General features: G+C 39.1%; 1 protein-coding gene across 1 annotated transcript in view; it reads left to right on the forward strand.

Annotated features, from left to right (window-relative positions):
• Positions 1 to 16,345, forward strand: part of GLDC (glycine decarboxylase) — a 106,209-nt gene that overhangs the window by 55,474 nt on the left and 34,390 nt on the right. The window contains exons 12-15 of the mRNA XM_021063878.1: positions 2,336 to 2,433; positions 2,946 to 3,030; positions 3,130 to 3,171; positions 5,344 to 5,486. Coding sequence (XP_020919537.1) covers positions 2,336 to 2,433; positions 2,946 to 3,030; positions 3,130 to 3,171; positions 5,344 to 5,486 — 368 coding nt within the window. The remainder of the gene's footprint in view (positions 1 to 2,335; positions 2,434 to 2,945; positions 3,031 to 3,129; positions 3,172 to 5,343; positions 5,487 to 16,345) is intronic.

The following is a 16,345-nucleotide window of genomic DNA, read 5'->3' on the forward strand; positions in this document are numbered from 1 at the left end:
TGCATTCCAGGTGGTGTATTGTGACGGGCAATGTCTGAAGATGCACTTTGAGCACGGAGGAGGGGCTCCTCACCGAGACTTGGAAGAAATTATCCTAAGCTGAGACCCTAAAGATGAGTAGGAGCTATCCAGACACAACTGAGGAAGAGGAGGAAGGGGCCAGAGGTTTTCCAGATACTGGGAAAAGCAGGCACAAAGACTAGGAGGAGAGGGATTCCATGAGGACTAGAAGCCATTCAGAGTGACTGAGTTGGTTTCTAGAACAATGGAACTGAGGAAGCAATTACAATTCTGTGGAATGGAAGCAAGGGTCAGTAGCTACCCAGACCTGTGGCACTCTACAAGGCCTGGAGCATAGAAACCACTCAATAAATATTTGTCAAATGAATCAGCGAAAGGAAGCAGAAATAGGTTTCCAGGTGTTGAATGGTGCTGGTTGTCTCAGCCCTCTTTGAGAGATGGTATCAGTATCAGATAACAAATGTTATTTGATGTTAAATGTTAAAAGAAGTATTACACTGTTCTCTCTCTCTCTCTCTTTTTTTTTTTTTTTTTTTTTTTGTCTTTTTTAAGGCTGCACCTGCAGCATATGGGAGTTCCCAGGCTAGGGGTCCAATCCAAGCTGTAGCTGTCAGCCTACGCCAGAGCCTCAGCAACATGGGGATCTAAGCCACATCTGCGACCTACACCGAAGCTCATGGCAATGCTGGATCCTTAACCCACTGAGCGAGGCCAGGGATTGAACTCAAATCTTTATGGTTGCTAGTCAGGTTCGTTAACCACTGAGCCATGACAGGAACTCCACACTGTTCTCTTTTAAACTTTAATAAACAAGACTGAGTAAGATTCTTCCCTCTCTAGAACTCCGCACTGAATTTAATCACAGGTATTCTATGCATTTGAGAAATATTGATGGAGCACACCTGAAGGCTCTAGAGGGCCAATCTATCAGCCTGGAGCAGAAGGAGGAGCAAGCCATGTGTTTAATTATATATTCTGGGTATTAAATGCTTATCAGATATATGATTTGCAAATATTTCCCCCTGGTTTTTGTTTTTTGTCTTTTTAGGGCCGCATACGTGGCATGTGGAGATTCCCAGGCTAGGGTTCAAATTGGAACTCTAGCCTACACCACAACCACAGCAATGCCAAATCTGACCCGTGTCTGCTACCTCTACCATAGCTCACGGCAACACCAGATCCTTTAACCCTTTGAGGGAGCCCAGGGATTGAACCTGCGTCCTCATGGATACTAGTCAGGTTCTTTTCCACTGAGCCACGATGGTAACTCCTATTTTCCCCTAGTCTATGGGTTGTTTCTTAATTCTTGATAGTGTCCTTTGATGCACAATTATTTTATTTTATTTTGTTTTTTGTCTCTTGTCTTTTTAGGGCCACATCCGCAGCATGTGGAGGTTCCTAGGCTAGGGGTCTAATTGGAACTGTAGCTGCCGGCCTTTGCCACAGCCACAGCAATGCCAGATCCAAGTGGGGTCTGCAACCTATACCACAGCTCATGGCCACGCCGGATCCTTAACCCACTAAGCAAGGCCAGGGATTGAACCCACAACCTCATGGCTCCTAGTCAGATTTGTTTCTGCCATACCACAACAGGAACTCAGATGCACAAAAATTTTTAATTTTAATGAAGTCCACTTTTTTTTTTCTTTTGTTGCTCATGTTTGTGGTGTCATATTTAAGTAACCTTGTCAAATCCAAGGTCATGCAGATTTGTGTCCATACTTCTAAGAATTTTATAGTTTTAGCTTGTAAATTTAGGTCCTTAATCCATTTTGAATTAGGTTTTGTATATGATATAAGATAAAGATCTCACTATTCTTTTGCATGTGTATATCCAGTTTTCTTAGCACCATTTGTTGATGGGAATGTCATTCCCCCACTGAATGGAACTCTTGACACTTATGTTTTATTAGGATTGTTCCCAAAGATAAAAGAGCTGTGTCAAGTGAGAATCCTTACTTGAGTGTTATTATGGTAACTTTTTAGGTAGCCCTTTAAAATAATTTACCAGAGCTTGCTTCGTTATTCATGGAACATGCAGGAGATGTCAAATTTTTTTTCCTGTAAAAAATTGCACAATTTTATTTTCTGTGACTTAGGTTTTAGAGAAAATTGCCATGATGCATGACCCCTGACACCTTTTCAGTGTACCATGCCAGATGTCCCAGGGGTGGGTGACGGTATGGGTGGGACTTTGGGTGATATGGGATTTGGGGTACTCTGTCAGAATATAGGCTGACTGGAAGCCTGGTTCACATGTGGTTCCAGGCGTGACTCCTGTCCTTTCTGTGGCTTCTGTGGTCTCTCCATGCAGGAGCTGGTTGCTGAAAGCATGGGTGAGGAGCAGAGAGGTATTCTAGGGACTGCCTTCAAGAGAACTAGTCCATTCCTCACACATCAAGTGTTCAACAGGTTTGTGTGGCTTGTGTGACTTGTGTGTTGTGGCTCGGGAGCACAGTAGAGAGTGGCTTCTGACTCTGAATGTGTTATGCCTTAGGTTGTTGTGCCATAATGATCCCAATCCTGACCTGAGAAAAGCATATCTTATTTCCTGGTGGCTCTGATCCCTTGGTACTGTAACTCCTAATTCTGTTCTCAACAAGATGGGAATCTGGATGCATAGTCGCCAGGCTGAAGATCATACCTAGGATCTCAACATGCTCTTCTTCCCAACCCTTCCTCTCGTGCCCACAGGCAGCTTCTCATCCTAGGACATCCTTTGAAGTTCATGGGGGTGGATTGGGGTCTATGCCCTTCTCTCTGATGCTTTGTTGACATGCTGCCCATGGCCTAATTTGATCTGTATGTTGAAGGTAGATCTCAGTGTGTCGAAGGTAGATCTCAGTGTGTCTTAACATTCAGAAGGATTGTTTATGGGCTCTTAATCCAACTGTATTGGCCTAAATTATGTTTTGTGTTCACAGCTATCACTCAGAAACAAATATTGTTCGATATATGAAGAAATTGGAAAACAAAGACATTTCCCTTGTTCATAGCATGATTCCACTGGTAATTATTGAATGGATGGCCAAACGGGAGATGGGAGGGCCGATTAGATGGATCATAAGAAGTCACTAACATGATACACTTTGGCTGTGCTTCTTAAAGGGGTCCTGCACCATGAAGCTCAACAGTTCATCTGAACTCACAGTAAGTTGGTCACTTCTACTAAGAGGGAACTTAGCAGGAGTTCTCTTATGGCAAGGTGCGTTACGGATCTGGCATTGTCACTGCAGTAGCTTGGGTTGCTACTGCGGCATGTATTTGATCCCTGCCCAAGAAACTTCTATATGCCATAGGCTCAGCCAAAAAAAAAAAAAAAAAAAAAAAAGGAGGGAATATTACTCAGCCATTAAAATGAACAAAATACCAGCATTTTTAGCAACATGGATGGATCTAGAAATTGTCATACTAAGTGAAGTCAGCCATACAGTGAGACACCAACATCAAACGCTTTCACTGACATGTGGAATTTGAAAAAAAGGACAGACTGAACTTCTTTGCAGAACAGATGCTGACTCACAGACATTGAAAAACTTATGGTCTCCAGAGGAGACAGTTTGGGGGGTGGGGGGATATGTTTGGGTTATGGGATGGAAATCCTGTGAAATTGGATTGTTATGATCATTATATAACTACAGATGTGATAAATTCATTTGAGTAATAAAAAAAAGGGAACTGAGCAGAGGCAGTGTCTTGGCTGTACATAAACAGCTAATTAGAGAAATCTGTTACTGGGACTATGATTTAATAACTACTTTAGTAATCCTTTCCCTGATTCTTCAGAAATCTTGGCAGAAACCCTGATTTTTTTTTTTTTTTTTTTTGCCTTTTAGGGCAACACCTGTGACATATTGAAGTTCCGAGGCTAGGGGTCAAGTCAGAGCTGTAGCTGCTAGCCTGTACAACAACCACAGCAACGCTAGATCTGAGCCATGTCTGCAACTTACACCACAGCTCACAGCAACACCGAATCCTTAACCCACTGGGCAGGGTTAGGTATCAAACTCGCATCCCCATGAGACTAGTCAGATTCGTTACCACCGAGCCACAATGGAACTCCAGAAACCCTGAATTTATCACAACTTGATCATTTAAATTTGAGTGAAATTATTTTAAAATATTAAAATATTAAGTATATAGTATTTATGTCTTCCTACCCTCCGCATCCCCCCCAACCCCCTTTTAAACCTGCCATGTTAAAAAGCTTTATTTTTATCAATTTGTAGTTGTTAAGCTCAGGTAGAATTAAGAACCTTAAGCCTTTCTAGAAATCCATTCACAATGCCAGAAGGATAGAGATTTGAAGGTTTAATTTGTATCTTATATCAATAGAAGATTTGTGTATCCTGCTGTGGTGTTTGGTAAGTATCCCTATTAGGCTAGGATGGTTTTTTTTTAAACCCCGTAGATTTATTTTGATGCGACAAATCACATCAGGCAAAGAAAATCATTTTATGTTGTGATAGGAGGATTTTCCCCATTCGCTTTTTTTTTTTTTTTTTTTTTTTGTCTTTTTGCCATTTCTTGGGCCGCTCCCGCGGCATATGGAGGTTCCCAGGCTAGGGGTTGAATCGGAGCTGTAGCTACCGGCCTACACCAGAGCCACAGCAACACGGGATCCGAGCCACGTCTGCAACCTACACCACAGCTCACGGCAACGCTGGATCATTAACCCACTGAGGAAGGGCAGGGACTGAACCCGCAACCCCATGGTTCCTAGTCGGATTCGTTAACCACTGAGCCACGACGGGAACTCCGGTATTGTAGTTTTAGAGGAAAATACTTACTTTTATGTTTGGGATGCAACAATTTTATATTGATGTTGTATTCTGCTTAATGAATAAAGAATAATATATGGGCCATGTAAGAGTTTGAACAAACCATGCCTGAAATAACTCATTGGGTTTCATGGATATACATCTCACCTATGTATGTATGTATGTGTGTATTTTTTTTTTTTTTTTTTTGGCCAGGCCCATGGCATGTGGAAGTGGGCCAGGGCTCAAACTCACACCACAGTAGTGACCCCAGCTGCTGCAGTGACAATGCTAGATCCTTAACCTGCTATGCCACAAGAGAACTCCGAAAAGAGATATATATATTTGACCCTTTGCGTGCTAGTAAAATGAAGACTGTAGTAGTACTCATATCATAAGATTGTGGTAAGGAATATATCTGAAGTGCTTAGAACAGTGCCTGGTACATAGTAAGCACTCTTTATGTTAGTGATAGTATCATTGTCATCATTACTAAAGTTAGTATTGCATTACTATTACAATATGTACATACACATATGTCTTCTCCCGTCTTGTTCTTCAGCCTATTACATGGAAAGAATTTGCAAATATCCACCCCTTTGTGCCTCTGGACCAAGCTCAAGGGTACCAGCAGCTTTTCCAAGAACTTGAGAAGGATTTGTGTGAACTCACAGGCTACGACCGAATCTCTTTTCAGCCTAACAGGTAAGGGGATTTCTTCTTCTATCCTTTCAGCTGTTTCTTATAGGATAATACCCACTGGAATAGATGACTAGAACGTCCAAAGTGGCTTCATTCACATAGCTGAGAAGTTAGTGATGGCTGTGGCTGGGAGCTCAGCTAAAGATGTTGATCCGGGCTTTAGTTCTGTTCCATGTGAACCTCTCTAGTGGTTGCTTGAGCTTCCTCACAGAATTGGGTCTGGGTTCAAAGTGGATTGTTCCAAGGTGGAAGGATATGGAAGCTACAAACTTTTTAAGGCACAGACTCTGAAGTTACACAGCATGACTTCCAGACCATTCTATCAATCACAGCAAGTTTCAGAGCCAGCCCAGATTGAATGTGGGAGGGGGACACACATGGCTGTGAATGTCAAGAGTCCTGGTTTGTTGTGGTCCATCTTTGGTAACTAGTTATTCCGCCTGTCTATAATACAGCATAAGGATTAGAATCGAGCACACGTGTTAGTTCCTTATAAGCAGCAGTACCTTGATCTAGTAGGGTTTGTTCTTGTCACTAACTTTGAAAGTTCCCTTCCCCTCTTCTGGTCTAGGTCTCTTTGTCTGAACAACAGTGATTTTTCAAAAGCAGAGTGCTCTCCCAACATCTTCCGGGTACTTGCTAAATATAGATCCCTGGGTCCCACTCCAGACCTACTGATCTCCAAAGGTTGAGATTAAAGATCTTTAAGAAGCCAATCAAGAGATTCTGATTTATAGATAACATACGTATCACCGAGATGCACTGGAATTGTGATCCCTGTCTTCATGGGAATAGATAAACAGGTAGACAGATATGTTATCAGTGAGTGAGTTAACCTCTGAGTACACCTTCAGAAGAGGAGTCTCATATCTGCCCAAAGTTCTCCACCTTCCACTACTCAGTGTGGTTTTCCACCAGCCCTCTCAGCATTGATATCATCTAGAAGCTTGTTAGAAATGCAGAATTTCAGAGTTCCCATTGTGGCTCAGCTGAAATGAATCTGCCTAGTAACCATGAGGATGCAGGTTTGATCCCTGGCCTTGCTCAGTGGGTTAAGGATCCAGCATTGGCATGAGCTGTGGTGTGCGTCACAGATGCAGCTTGGATCCCACATTGCTTTGGCTGGCATAGGCCAGCAGCTACAGCTCAGATTTGACCCCTAGCCTGGGAACTTTCATATGTCACAGGCGTGGCCCTAAAAAGACAATAAATAAATATGGCATAACTTTTAGGAGTTAGCATTAGTAATTCCTAAAAGTAAGGAAGTAGTAAGAAGTAGAATTAGTAATATTTTGTAAGTTAATTTTTTTATTGTGGTAAAATATACATGGCACAAAATCTGCTATTTTAAACATTTTTAACTATTCGGTTCAATGGCATTCATTACATTTACATCATCATATAACCATCGACACCATCCAGTTCCAGAGCTTTTTATTTTCCCAAATTAAAGCTCTGTACTCATCAAACAATATCTCCTAATTTACCCCTTGCCCCTGGCAACCACAATTCTACTTTCTCCCATTATTAACTTGACTAGGTAGATAAGTGGAATCATAACAATATTTGTCCTTTTTTGTCTGGCTTATTTTACTTAGCATAATACCTTCAAGGTTCATCTATGTTGTGGCATGTCAGAATATCCCTCCTTTTGAAAGGCTGAATAATATTCCATTATATGTACCATATTTTGTTTATCCATTCATCTGTCAATGGACATTTGGGTTGTTTCAGCCTTTCGGTTAAAGGGAATAAGGCCGCTATGAACATTTGTATACAAATGCCTGTTTGAGACTCTGCTTTCAGTTCTCTTGGGTATAAACCCAGGTAGGAAATTGTTGGATATATGGTAATTCTATGTGTAATTTTTTGAGGAACTGCCCTACTGTTTTACAGATCTATGCACAGGCATAGATGGAGAGAGAGAGATCAAAGGAAAGACACCCAAATACATCTTAAGGTGGTAGAACTTCACGTTTCATTTTTTTGTCCTTATGCTATTTTATATTACTAAAAAACTTTTTTTAAAAAAACATGGCATAGGTTGTTATACAATCCAATCCAAAAAGCTTTTTTTTTTTTTTCTTCTTTTTTCTGGTGCTGCTCCCGCGGCATATGGAGGTTCCCAGGCTAGGAGTCAAATGGGAGCTGTAGCCACCGGCCTATGCCAGAGCCACAGCAACTTGGGATCTGAGCCGAATGTTCGAGCTACACCACAGCTCACAGCAACGCCAGATCCTTAACCCACTGAGCGAGGTCAGGGATCGAACCCACAACCCCATGATTCCTAGTTGGATTCATTAACCACTGAGCTGCGACGGAAACACCTATTTTTAATTACAGGGAGCATATGTATTGTAAAACATTAAAGGCATAGTAAGAGTTTCACCATGGTTACAGATTCATTTCCACTGTGGTTCTCCTGATCTCAGGGGTTTTGCTGTCAGCTGGTGGCATAGTGAAGTTGTCTTTGAACTTGCCCTGTAGTTGAGGCAAACCACCTATAATCCTTTGTAGCAATCTGGCACTCAAAGTGAGGAAGGCTTGCAACAAAGGGCAAAGAAAACGAACTCTGTAGAATAGAATAATATTCAACTTCAAGTGGACTTGAAATACAACTCTCTAATTCTAAAATGCCTAAGGAGGAGAACTGCATATTTTAGGCATAAGCCTGAATGTTTCAGCACGTGGCCCCAATGGCTCGGCCTCTTCTATGTGACTGGGCCCTCCCATATTGTCTTCCAATCTCCAGCAGTTTTGTGTTATACTCACGGAAGGCTTTTATCCTTTCTTTCTCTAATAGTTTGTGCCTACATGGAGATTGCCACAGGGGCTTTCTCTTCAGTGCATTTTTTTTTCCCCTGAGGGTGGAATCTAACAGCTGCAAGGAAAGGTTTATGCCCAGAATATGCAAGGCCTCCAGAGCTCTGTTATGTGGCTTCCTCCCTAGTTGTGATGTAGGTTTTTCTCCTATCTAGCAAGAAGGGGAATGCTGCATTATTGACTTGACTGAGATTTAACTGAGGAATGGCTGACAAATATGGATGATAAAGGACTTTAGAACCATAAGCTGTGGCATGAAATCTTTGCTTCAAGTAGCCAAGCCTTCACTTGGTCTATTTCCTGGAGCCATTAGATCCCAAAGTTGTTTAAAGGACTTGAAACAAAAATGTCAGGAAACATCTCCTCATTTCTCTTATTTGCTCAATCTACAAACCTGGAGAGCATTTCTAGCTTAGTGGAGAACATAGGCAAATAATATTTAAGTATCTTTCCATTTTCTACCCTGCCCAGCATGGCTTGCTTCAGCTTGCTCCCCATAACACTGTAACAGTCTTAAAATCACCCAGCAGCACGCAAATATACTCTAGGAATTGCTGGGTTAGAATTGTGATGTAATGTTTAAGGCAGGCAGAAACAGTAATTAACACCTTCCACAGATAGCTAAAGTGAAAGACAAGCTGGAATTATTATTGGCTCAATTGGCTAATAAAAGTAAGGACTTTGTTTTTGTCTTTAAAAACCACAAACTGTGATCTTGAGTGTAGATAGAGCTAGCAGAAGCTTTCCTGGAATCGCCTCCTGGGAAGGTTCTTAAATGAAGTGTGAAAAGGGCACAATCAATGACTCTCAAACTTTATTGTATGTGAGAATCACTTGTGGGGCTTGTGAAATTGCTAACCCCCATCCTGGAATTTCTCACTTAGTGAGTCTGGATTGAGTACTGATAATTTATTTGTATTTCTAATATAATCCTGGGTGATGCTGATGTGCTGGTTTAATTGACACACTGTTAAAATGGGTTCGGGGGTGGGGGTGGGGGAGGCTATAGGGGTTCTCAGGCCTGGCTGCATATTAGAATTACCTATGAAGTCTTTGAAGAATCTCATGCCCTCCCCACCCCATGAACTAGCTACAGCAAAATTTCCTTCAGGTGTGGTGCCCAGGCGTCAGTGTTTTAAAATCTCCTCAGGTGATTCTAACTCAGGTTGGAAAGTGTGTTGCCTTGGAAGACCACCAAAGAGTTAGATGACTTTTTAGTTATTTTCATTTATTTATTATTATTTTTCACATTTTTAATATTTTTATATATTATTTATTTGTTTATTTTATTTTAATTTATTTTGTCTTTTTGCCATTTCTTGGGCCGCTCCCGAGGCATATGGAGGTTCCCAGGCTAGGGGTCGAATCGGAGCTACAGCCACAGCAACGCGGAATCTGAGCAGCGTCTGCAACTTACACCACAGCTCACGGCCACGCCGGATTGTTAACCCACTGAGCAAGGCCAGGGATCGAACCTGCAACCTCATGGTTCCTAGTTGGATTCGTTAACCACTGTGCCATGACGGAACTCCCGTATTTGTTTATTTTTACTTAGTTATTTTATTTATTTTTAGTTTAGTTAGATGACTATTATCTTCCAGTGGAGTGAACTTTAAAACTGGCCTTTGAAGGCCAAGTCATGATTGTCATGCAGATTTCGGCAGTTTACAACAAAGAGAATCAAACACCTAATATTGGCCATCTCACCTCTCCTTTCCTCTGCTCACCGTAAAATGGGTAGATTTATGTCATTGATAATCTGATTCGCTTTCCTACTTAGCCTAGTGCAACTTCAGAACCCTCCCATGCAGAGAGCTCTGGTAGGCCAGGTATCTGGGACTGATTTCCCAAACTCAGGATGCCAGGGAGAAGAGAAAGAAGGCTGAAGGTTAGGAGAGCTATCTTTGGGGAAATATAAAACAACGAGAGGCTCTCACCTCCCCAAATTTTCCAGACTCTTAATAGTTTATCTGGACTTTTACAGTTTATAAGGCTTTGGAACAGTGGTTCTCACATTTGGCTGCACCCTTAGAATTTCTGATTCAGTACACCTGGGGTGTGAACCCAGCATTTGTAGTTCTACCAAGTCCCTAGGTGAGGCTGATGTTTGGGGATTTGAGTTTGGAAACCACTACTTTGAGGTGCTATTGAGATAGCGGAAAGGTTAGAGCGGCTGAGCTATCCAAATGTTTTTTGCCCAGAATTCAAAGGTTAAAGCATAGAATTTAGCTTATATCAAATTAGATACAGGTTGGCAAAAACATGTTGAGTTTTATTTTAAGCCAATAGAAGCAGAGGCCTAGGTAGTGTTGAAGATACTTGAGGTATGCAACAAAGAGTTTGATTAAAATGGAGTTGCTTCCAAGATATGGAAGCGTATCTTGTTTATCATGCTTATAAGATAGAAGTCAGTGCAAATTTTACTGTTTTCTTGAGAGTGGTCCTCTGAGGTTGCCATATACTGATTCAGGTCATTTTAACACACTGGCTGTTTTTATTTTTTAATTTAATTTTTTTTTTTTTTTTGCTTTTTAGGGCCATGCCTGTGGCATATGGAGACTCCCAGGCTAGGGGTCGAATTGGAGTTCCAACAGGAACTCCTGATGGAATTTTTTAAAACATCAGATGAGGGAGTTCTCATTGTGGTACAGTGGAAATGAATCCGACTAGTATCCATGAGGATTTGGGTTTGATCCCTGGCCTCGCTGAATGGGTTAAGGATCCTGCATTGCCATGAGCTGTGGTGTAGGTCGAAGATGCAGCTCGGATCTGTAGCATAGGCTGGCAGCTGCAGCTCCAATTCCATCCCTAAGGAAAAAAAAAAAAGAAAACATCAGATGAATGCATTACTTAACAATTTTAAATTTATCTGTAAATTAGGTAGCATATCCCCATGTGACAGATGAGACTAAGATCCAGAGGAGCTTAGGGCCAAACTTCTTGAAAACAGTGAGCAAATCAGTGAGGCTCACTAGGAGAAGCTCTAGGCTGGCCCCATCTCTTTGTTAAACCTGCTTAGAAATGAGGTTAAGTAAAGGTTCTTGGTTGCAACAACAGAAAATGGGTTGGCCTAACTTAAGCAGAAAAACAGTTTAAAGGGTGACAATATCGCACACTTCACAGAACTGATGGAAAAGCTGGAGAAGTGAGGCAAGACCCAAGGGAGGCTGGCAACAGACAGCAAATCAAAGTTACTCCAGGGAAAGCATCACCACCACTACTGTGACTGAGCTATTCCTAGTGTCACTCCTTCCAGATTCATGAAGTTCCAGGCTGGAGTATCCAATGGGCTGAAACTGGGTTACATATACAGCACCTTGTTAATTAGCGGTGATGGGGAATATCTGGTCTCTTTCTGCTTCCATAGGGGCATTTTGGACCCTGCCTTTCCCTAGACTCACACAAAAGGGGAAATTCCTCCAAATAGTCAGGGGACTGAAAGGCTGGTGTATTTCTACAATACACACCCATAAAAATAGCAACGAGAACCAGCAAATCTTCAACATCCTGATGTAACTCTTCGTTGTTCTTTCTAAGCACATTGACGAGTTTGATTATCACAGCACCATTTTCTTTCTTTTTATATTTTATTTATTTATTTATTTTTGCTTTTTAGGGCTTGCACCTGCAGCATATGGAGGTTCCCAGGCTAGGGGTCGAATCTGAGCTGTAGCTGCCGGCCTATGCCACAGCCCCAGCAACTCAGGATCTAAGCTGTGTCTGCGACCTACACCTCAGCTCATGGCAATGCTGGATCCTTAACCCACTGAGCGAGGCCAGGGATTGAACCTGTAACCTCATGGTTTCTAGTCCGATTCATTTTTGTTGCACCACAACAGGAACTCCCAGTTTTTCTTTTTTTTAAATGGCTGTACCTGCAGCATATAGAATTTCCCAGGCCAGGGATTGAATTCCAGCTGGATCCTTTAACCTACTGCACCAGGCCAGGAATCAAACCCAAACCTCCACAGGGACCAAGCTGCTGCAGTCGGGTTCCTAAACCCACTGTGACACAGAGGGAACTCCCACCATTTTTTCTAATTTCTTTGTTTTATACTGTTTATTGGACATGTAGTTTGCAGATATTTTCTCCCAGTCTGTAGCATGTTTTTTCATTCTCTCATCAGAGTCTCTTGTAAAGCGAAAGTTTTTAACTAGGATGAAGTATAATTTATTCATTTTTCCTTTTATGAATTGTGCTTTGTTTTCAAATTAACGAACTCCAGCTAACCCCCAAAATGCCAAAGATTTTCTTTTGTTTAATCGTAAAAGTTTCACCATTTTATGTTTTACATTTAAATGAATGATCTATTTTAAGATAATTTTTGTATACAGTATGAGACTTAAGTTGACCTATACATGTCTAATTGTTCCTGCATTATTTGTTGAAAAGGCTATGTTTTCTCCATTGAATTGCTTTTGCAATTTTTGTCAAAAATCAGTTGGGTTTGTATATGTGAATTTGTTTCTTGTTTCTATATTCTGTTTCATTTATCTATGAGTATATCCCTCCACCAATAACACACTATCTTGATTATAATAACTATGTAGTAAGTCCTAGCATCAGACCAACTGATTCCTCTCACTTTTTTCTTTTTTCAAAATGAGGCTATTTCAGTTACTTTGCCTTTGCATATAAATTTTAGAGTAATCTCAGTTATATCTACAAAAAATCTTGGTTTTATGGGATAATGACATATATTTTGGCTTCATTATTCTTTTTACAATGGGCTAGATGTTAGACATAATAGGTATTACAGATGGTTGAAGGGAAATCCACTTCATATTTATAGTTTATCACTTAAAATTTTACATGAAAACCTGTGTTTTTAAATGTAATAATTTAAAAGTCATACTATAAAAAACTTCTTAGGAAGTTGAGATATTAGAAGTAAAATAGGCCCACTGACTTAAAAGACAACTTCTCTGAAACTACACACTAATGTGGCCATTAGTGTGCAGACTACAGTGGTGTGTTGAAAACTATTAAATGATTTTTGGAAGATTATCTAGAGAAAATTAGAACAAGAATAGATCTGGTAAATTTATTAATTAAAAAAATTTTGTAATAGTTGATTTATAATATTCTGTCAATTTCTGCTGTACAGAAAGTGACCCAGTTATACATATATTTACATTCTCTTTTTCACGTTATCCTCTCCATCATGTTCCATCACAAGTAATCAGATATAGTTCCTTAGGCTATACAGCAGAATCTCATTCCTTATCCATTCCAAATGCAATAGTTTGTCTCTACTAACCCCAAACTCCCAGTCACTCCCCTTTTCTCTCATGAACCACAAGAGTGTTCTCCATGTCCATGAGTTTGTTTCTTTTCTGTGGATTGGTTTGTTTGTGCTGTATATTAAATTCCAGACATAAGTTATATCATATGATGTTTGTCTTTCTTCTTCTGACTTCACTTAGTATGAGAGTCTTTAGTTCTATCCATGTTGCTGCAAATGGCATTATTTTGTTCTTTTTTATGGCCGAGCAATATTCCTTTGTGTACATATATCACATCTTCTATATCCATTCATCTGTCATTGGACATTTAGGTTATTTCCATGTTTTAACTATTGTGAATAGCACTGCAGTGAACATAGGGGTGAATGTATCTTTTCCAATGCATGCCTTATCGGGATATATGCCCAGGAGTGGATGATATGGTAGTTCTATATTTAGTTTTCTGAGGTACTTCCATACTATTTTCCATGGTGGTTGTACAGATCTGGTAAATTTAGATACTTGATAGTTCAAAACAATGTATAAATCTTAGTTCAACTACAATATAATTCAGCAGGGATTTTGTTGACAACTGGGGTTTGCCCTAAATCATGATTTATATAATATATTCTGCAGTCTTATAAAATCAGTTCTATGTTATTTTTTTCATAAGTATAAAAACTGCAGAAAATTTTCTCTTAAAAACAGTGGCTGCAACAGTCCATCTTCAAAATTTCCTAAGCAGCCAACTTTTTTTTTTTTAACTTCTAATTTTTTTATTTTTTTGACACAAAACCAAAAATTTAATCTGAAATATGCTACTTCTCAGTTATTATTGAAATATAATCTTTTTTGTACATATCTACATAAAGTATAGTTGATTTGCAGTGTTGTGTCAATTTCTCTTGTACAGCAATGTGATCCAGTCATACATTTATGTACATTCTCATTCTCATATTATCTTCCATCATCTTCTGTCACAAGAAATTAGATACAGTTCCTTGTGCTATACAGTAGGACCTCATTGCTTATCCATTCAGTATAATAGTTTCCTCTACTAACCCCAAACTCCCAGTCCTTTCCACTCCCTTCCCCTTGGCAACCACAAGTCTGTTCTCCATGTCTGTGAGTCCGTTTTTGTTCTGTAGTGGGTAAGTTCATTTGTGCCACATTTTAGATTTCACATATAAGTGATATTCTGCGGTGTTTGACTTTCTCTTTCTGACTTCACTTAGTATGAGAATATCTAATTGCCTCCATGTTGCTGCAAATAACATTATTTCATTCTTTTTATGGCTGAGTAGTATTCCATTGTGTATATGTACCACATCTTCTTAATCCATTCATCTGTCGATAGACATTTAGGTTGTTTCCATATGTTGGCTATTTGGAATAGTGCTGCTGTGAACATATAGGTGCATGTATCTTTTTGTTTTTTGTTTTTTTCTCTTTCTAAAATTAAATATATATACTTACAGCAGCTAATAACACATGATACTTAGTACATAATTCAAAGAAGATGTATAAGGCTTTTATGGAGAAAATTATAAAAAATCATCAAAAGTTATGAAAGACCTAAATGAATGGGTGGAGAAATATTTCTCTGATCAAGAATACAAAGATACATTATATAAATTATCAATTGATTATAACAGACTCAAACACACTCATGAAAATTTGATTCTCTAATATATTGAAGAGATCTAAAGGCTAAATAATAATCAATGTAATTTTGAAGAAGAATATGAAAGTATGTAAAAACCAGGTATGTGGGGGAGGTAGCAATATTTTATAACAGTTTTTACCATTATAAAACTATATAAGAATAATTAACATTCTTGAGAGGTTACAAAGTTAACGGGTTGTTCTGTAATGACATACTTTTTTGTGTGTGTGAAATTTTTATTTTTTTACAAAATAAAATACATATATTTAAATATAATTATACTCACACAGATTATTATATCATAGATCTTAAGAAAGAGATTAAGTGACTCCCTCTGGAGAAGTGGAATGGAAAATATGCTGAGACAAATGGGAAATTTATTCTATACTTTATCCCATTTTGTATGGCTTTCATCCTTACTATTTAGTATTATCTATTACATTTCAATTTTTCTTTAAAAAATTAGCATTATATTAAAATTGTGTATCTTATGCAACTAAAATTTATAAAGAAGGAAGCCTTATATACCATTAAATATTTTATATAGCATAATAAAAAGAATAACTTAACTGGTAAGAATAACAAAAATAATACACCCTCTGAAAATGAGTAAAATTTACAATGCATAAATTGGTTTAAAAATAGTGTAACTATATAAATATGTCCTCACAATTTGTTACATCTTAGTGATTCTTCAATATAGGCATTACACCATTCTAGGTAATGTGATAAGACATTAAGACCTTACATTGTACCATGGAGAGAACTGGTTATTAATAATACAATTGTAGAACTGTATTATTTACTTGTACAGTTGCATTATTTAATTATAATTATTATAAATTCTTTGATGGAGAGGAAATCAGAATCAGTTCTAAGATGACTTCAGCATTCCAAGAATGATGTCAAATGACCCCCTTCCTGGGGGATTATGTGCTTATTTACTATGAGATATATTTCTACTCCAGAGATTCCTTGTTTGTGTATCAATTGCAGATTTTTGGTTTGCAGTTATTCTGAAGTTTTGATATGAGTTTATATGTATATGAGATTGTTTTAAGTTGCTCTTTTTTTTTTTTTTTTCTTTGTCTTTTTGCCATTTCTTGGGCTGCTCCTGCGGCATATGGAGGTTCCCAGGCTAGGGGTC

The sequence above is a fragment of the Sus scrofa genome, chromosome 1 (genome assembly GCF_000003025.6).
Source record: "Sus scrofa isolate TJ Tabasco breed Duroc chromosome 1, Sscrofa11.1, whole genome shotgun sequence".
Lineage (NCBI taxonomy): Eukaryota > Metazoa > Chordata > Mammalia > Artiodactyla > Suidae > Sus > Sus scrofa.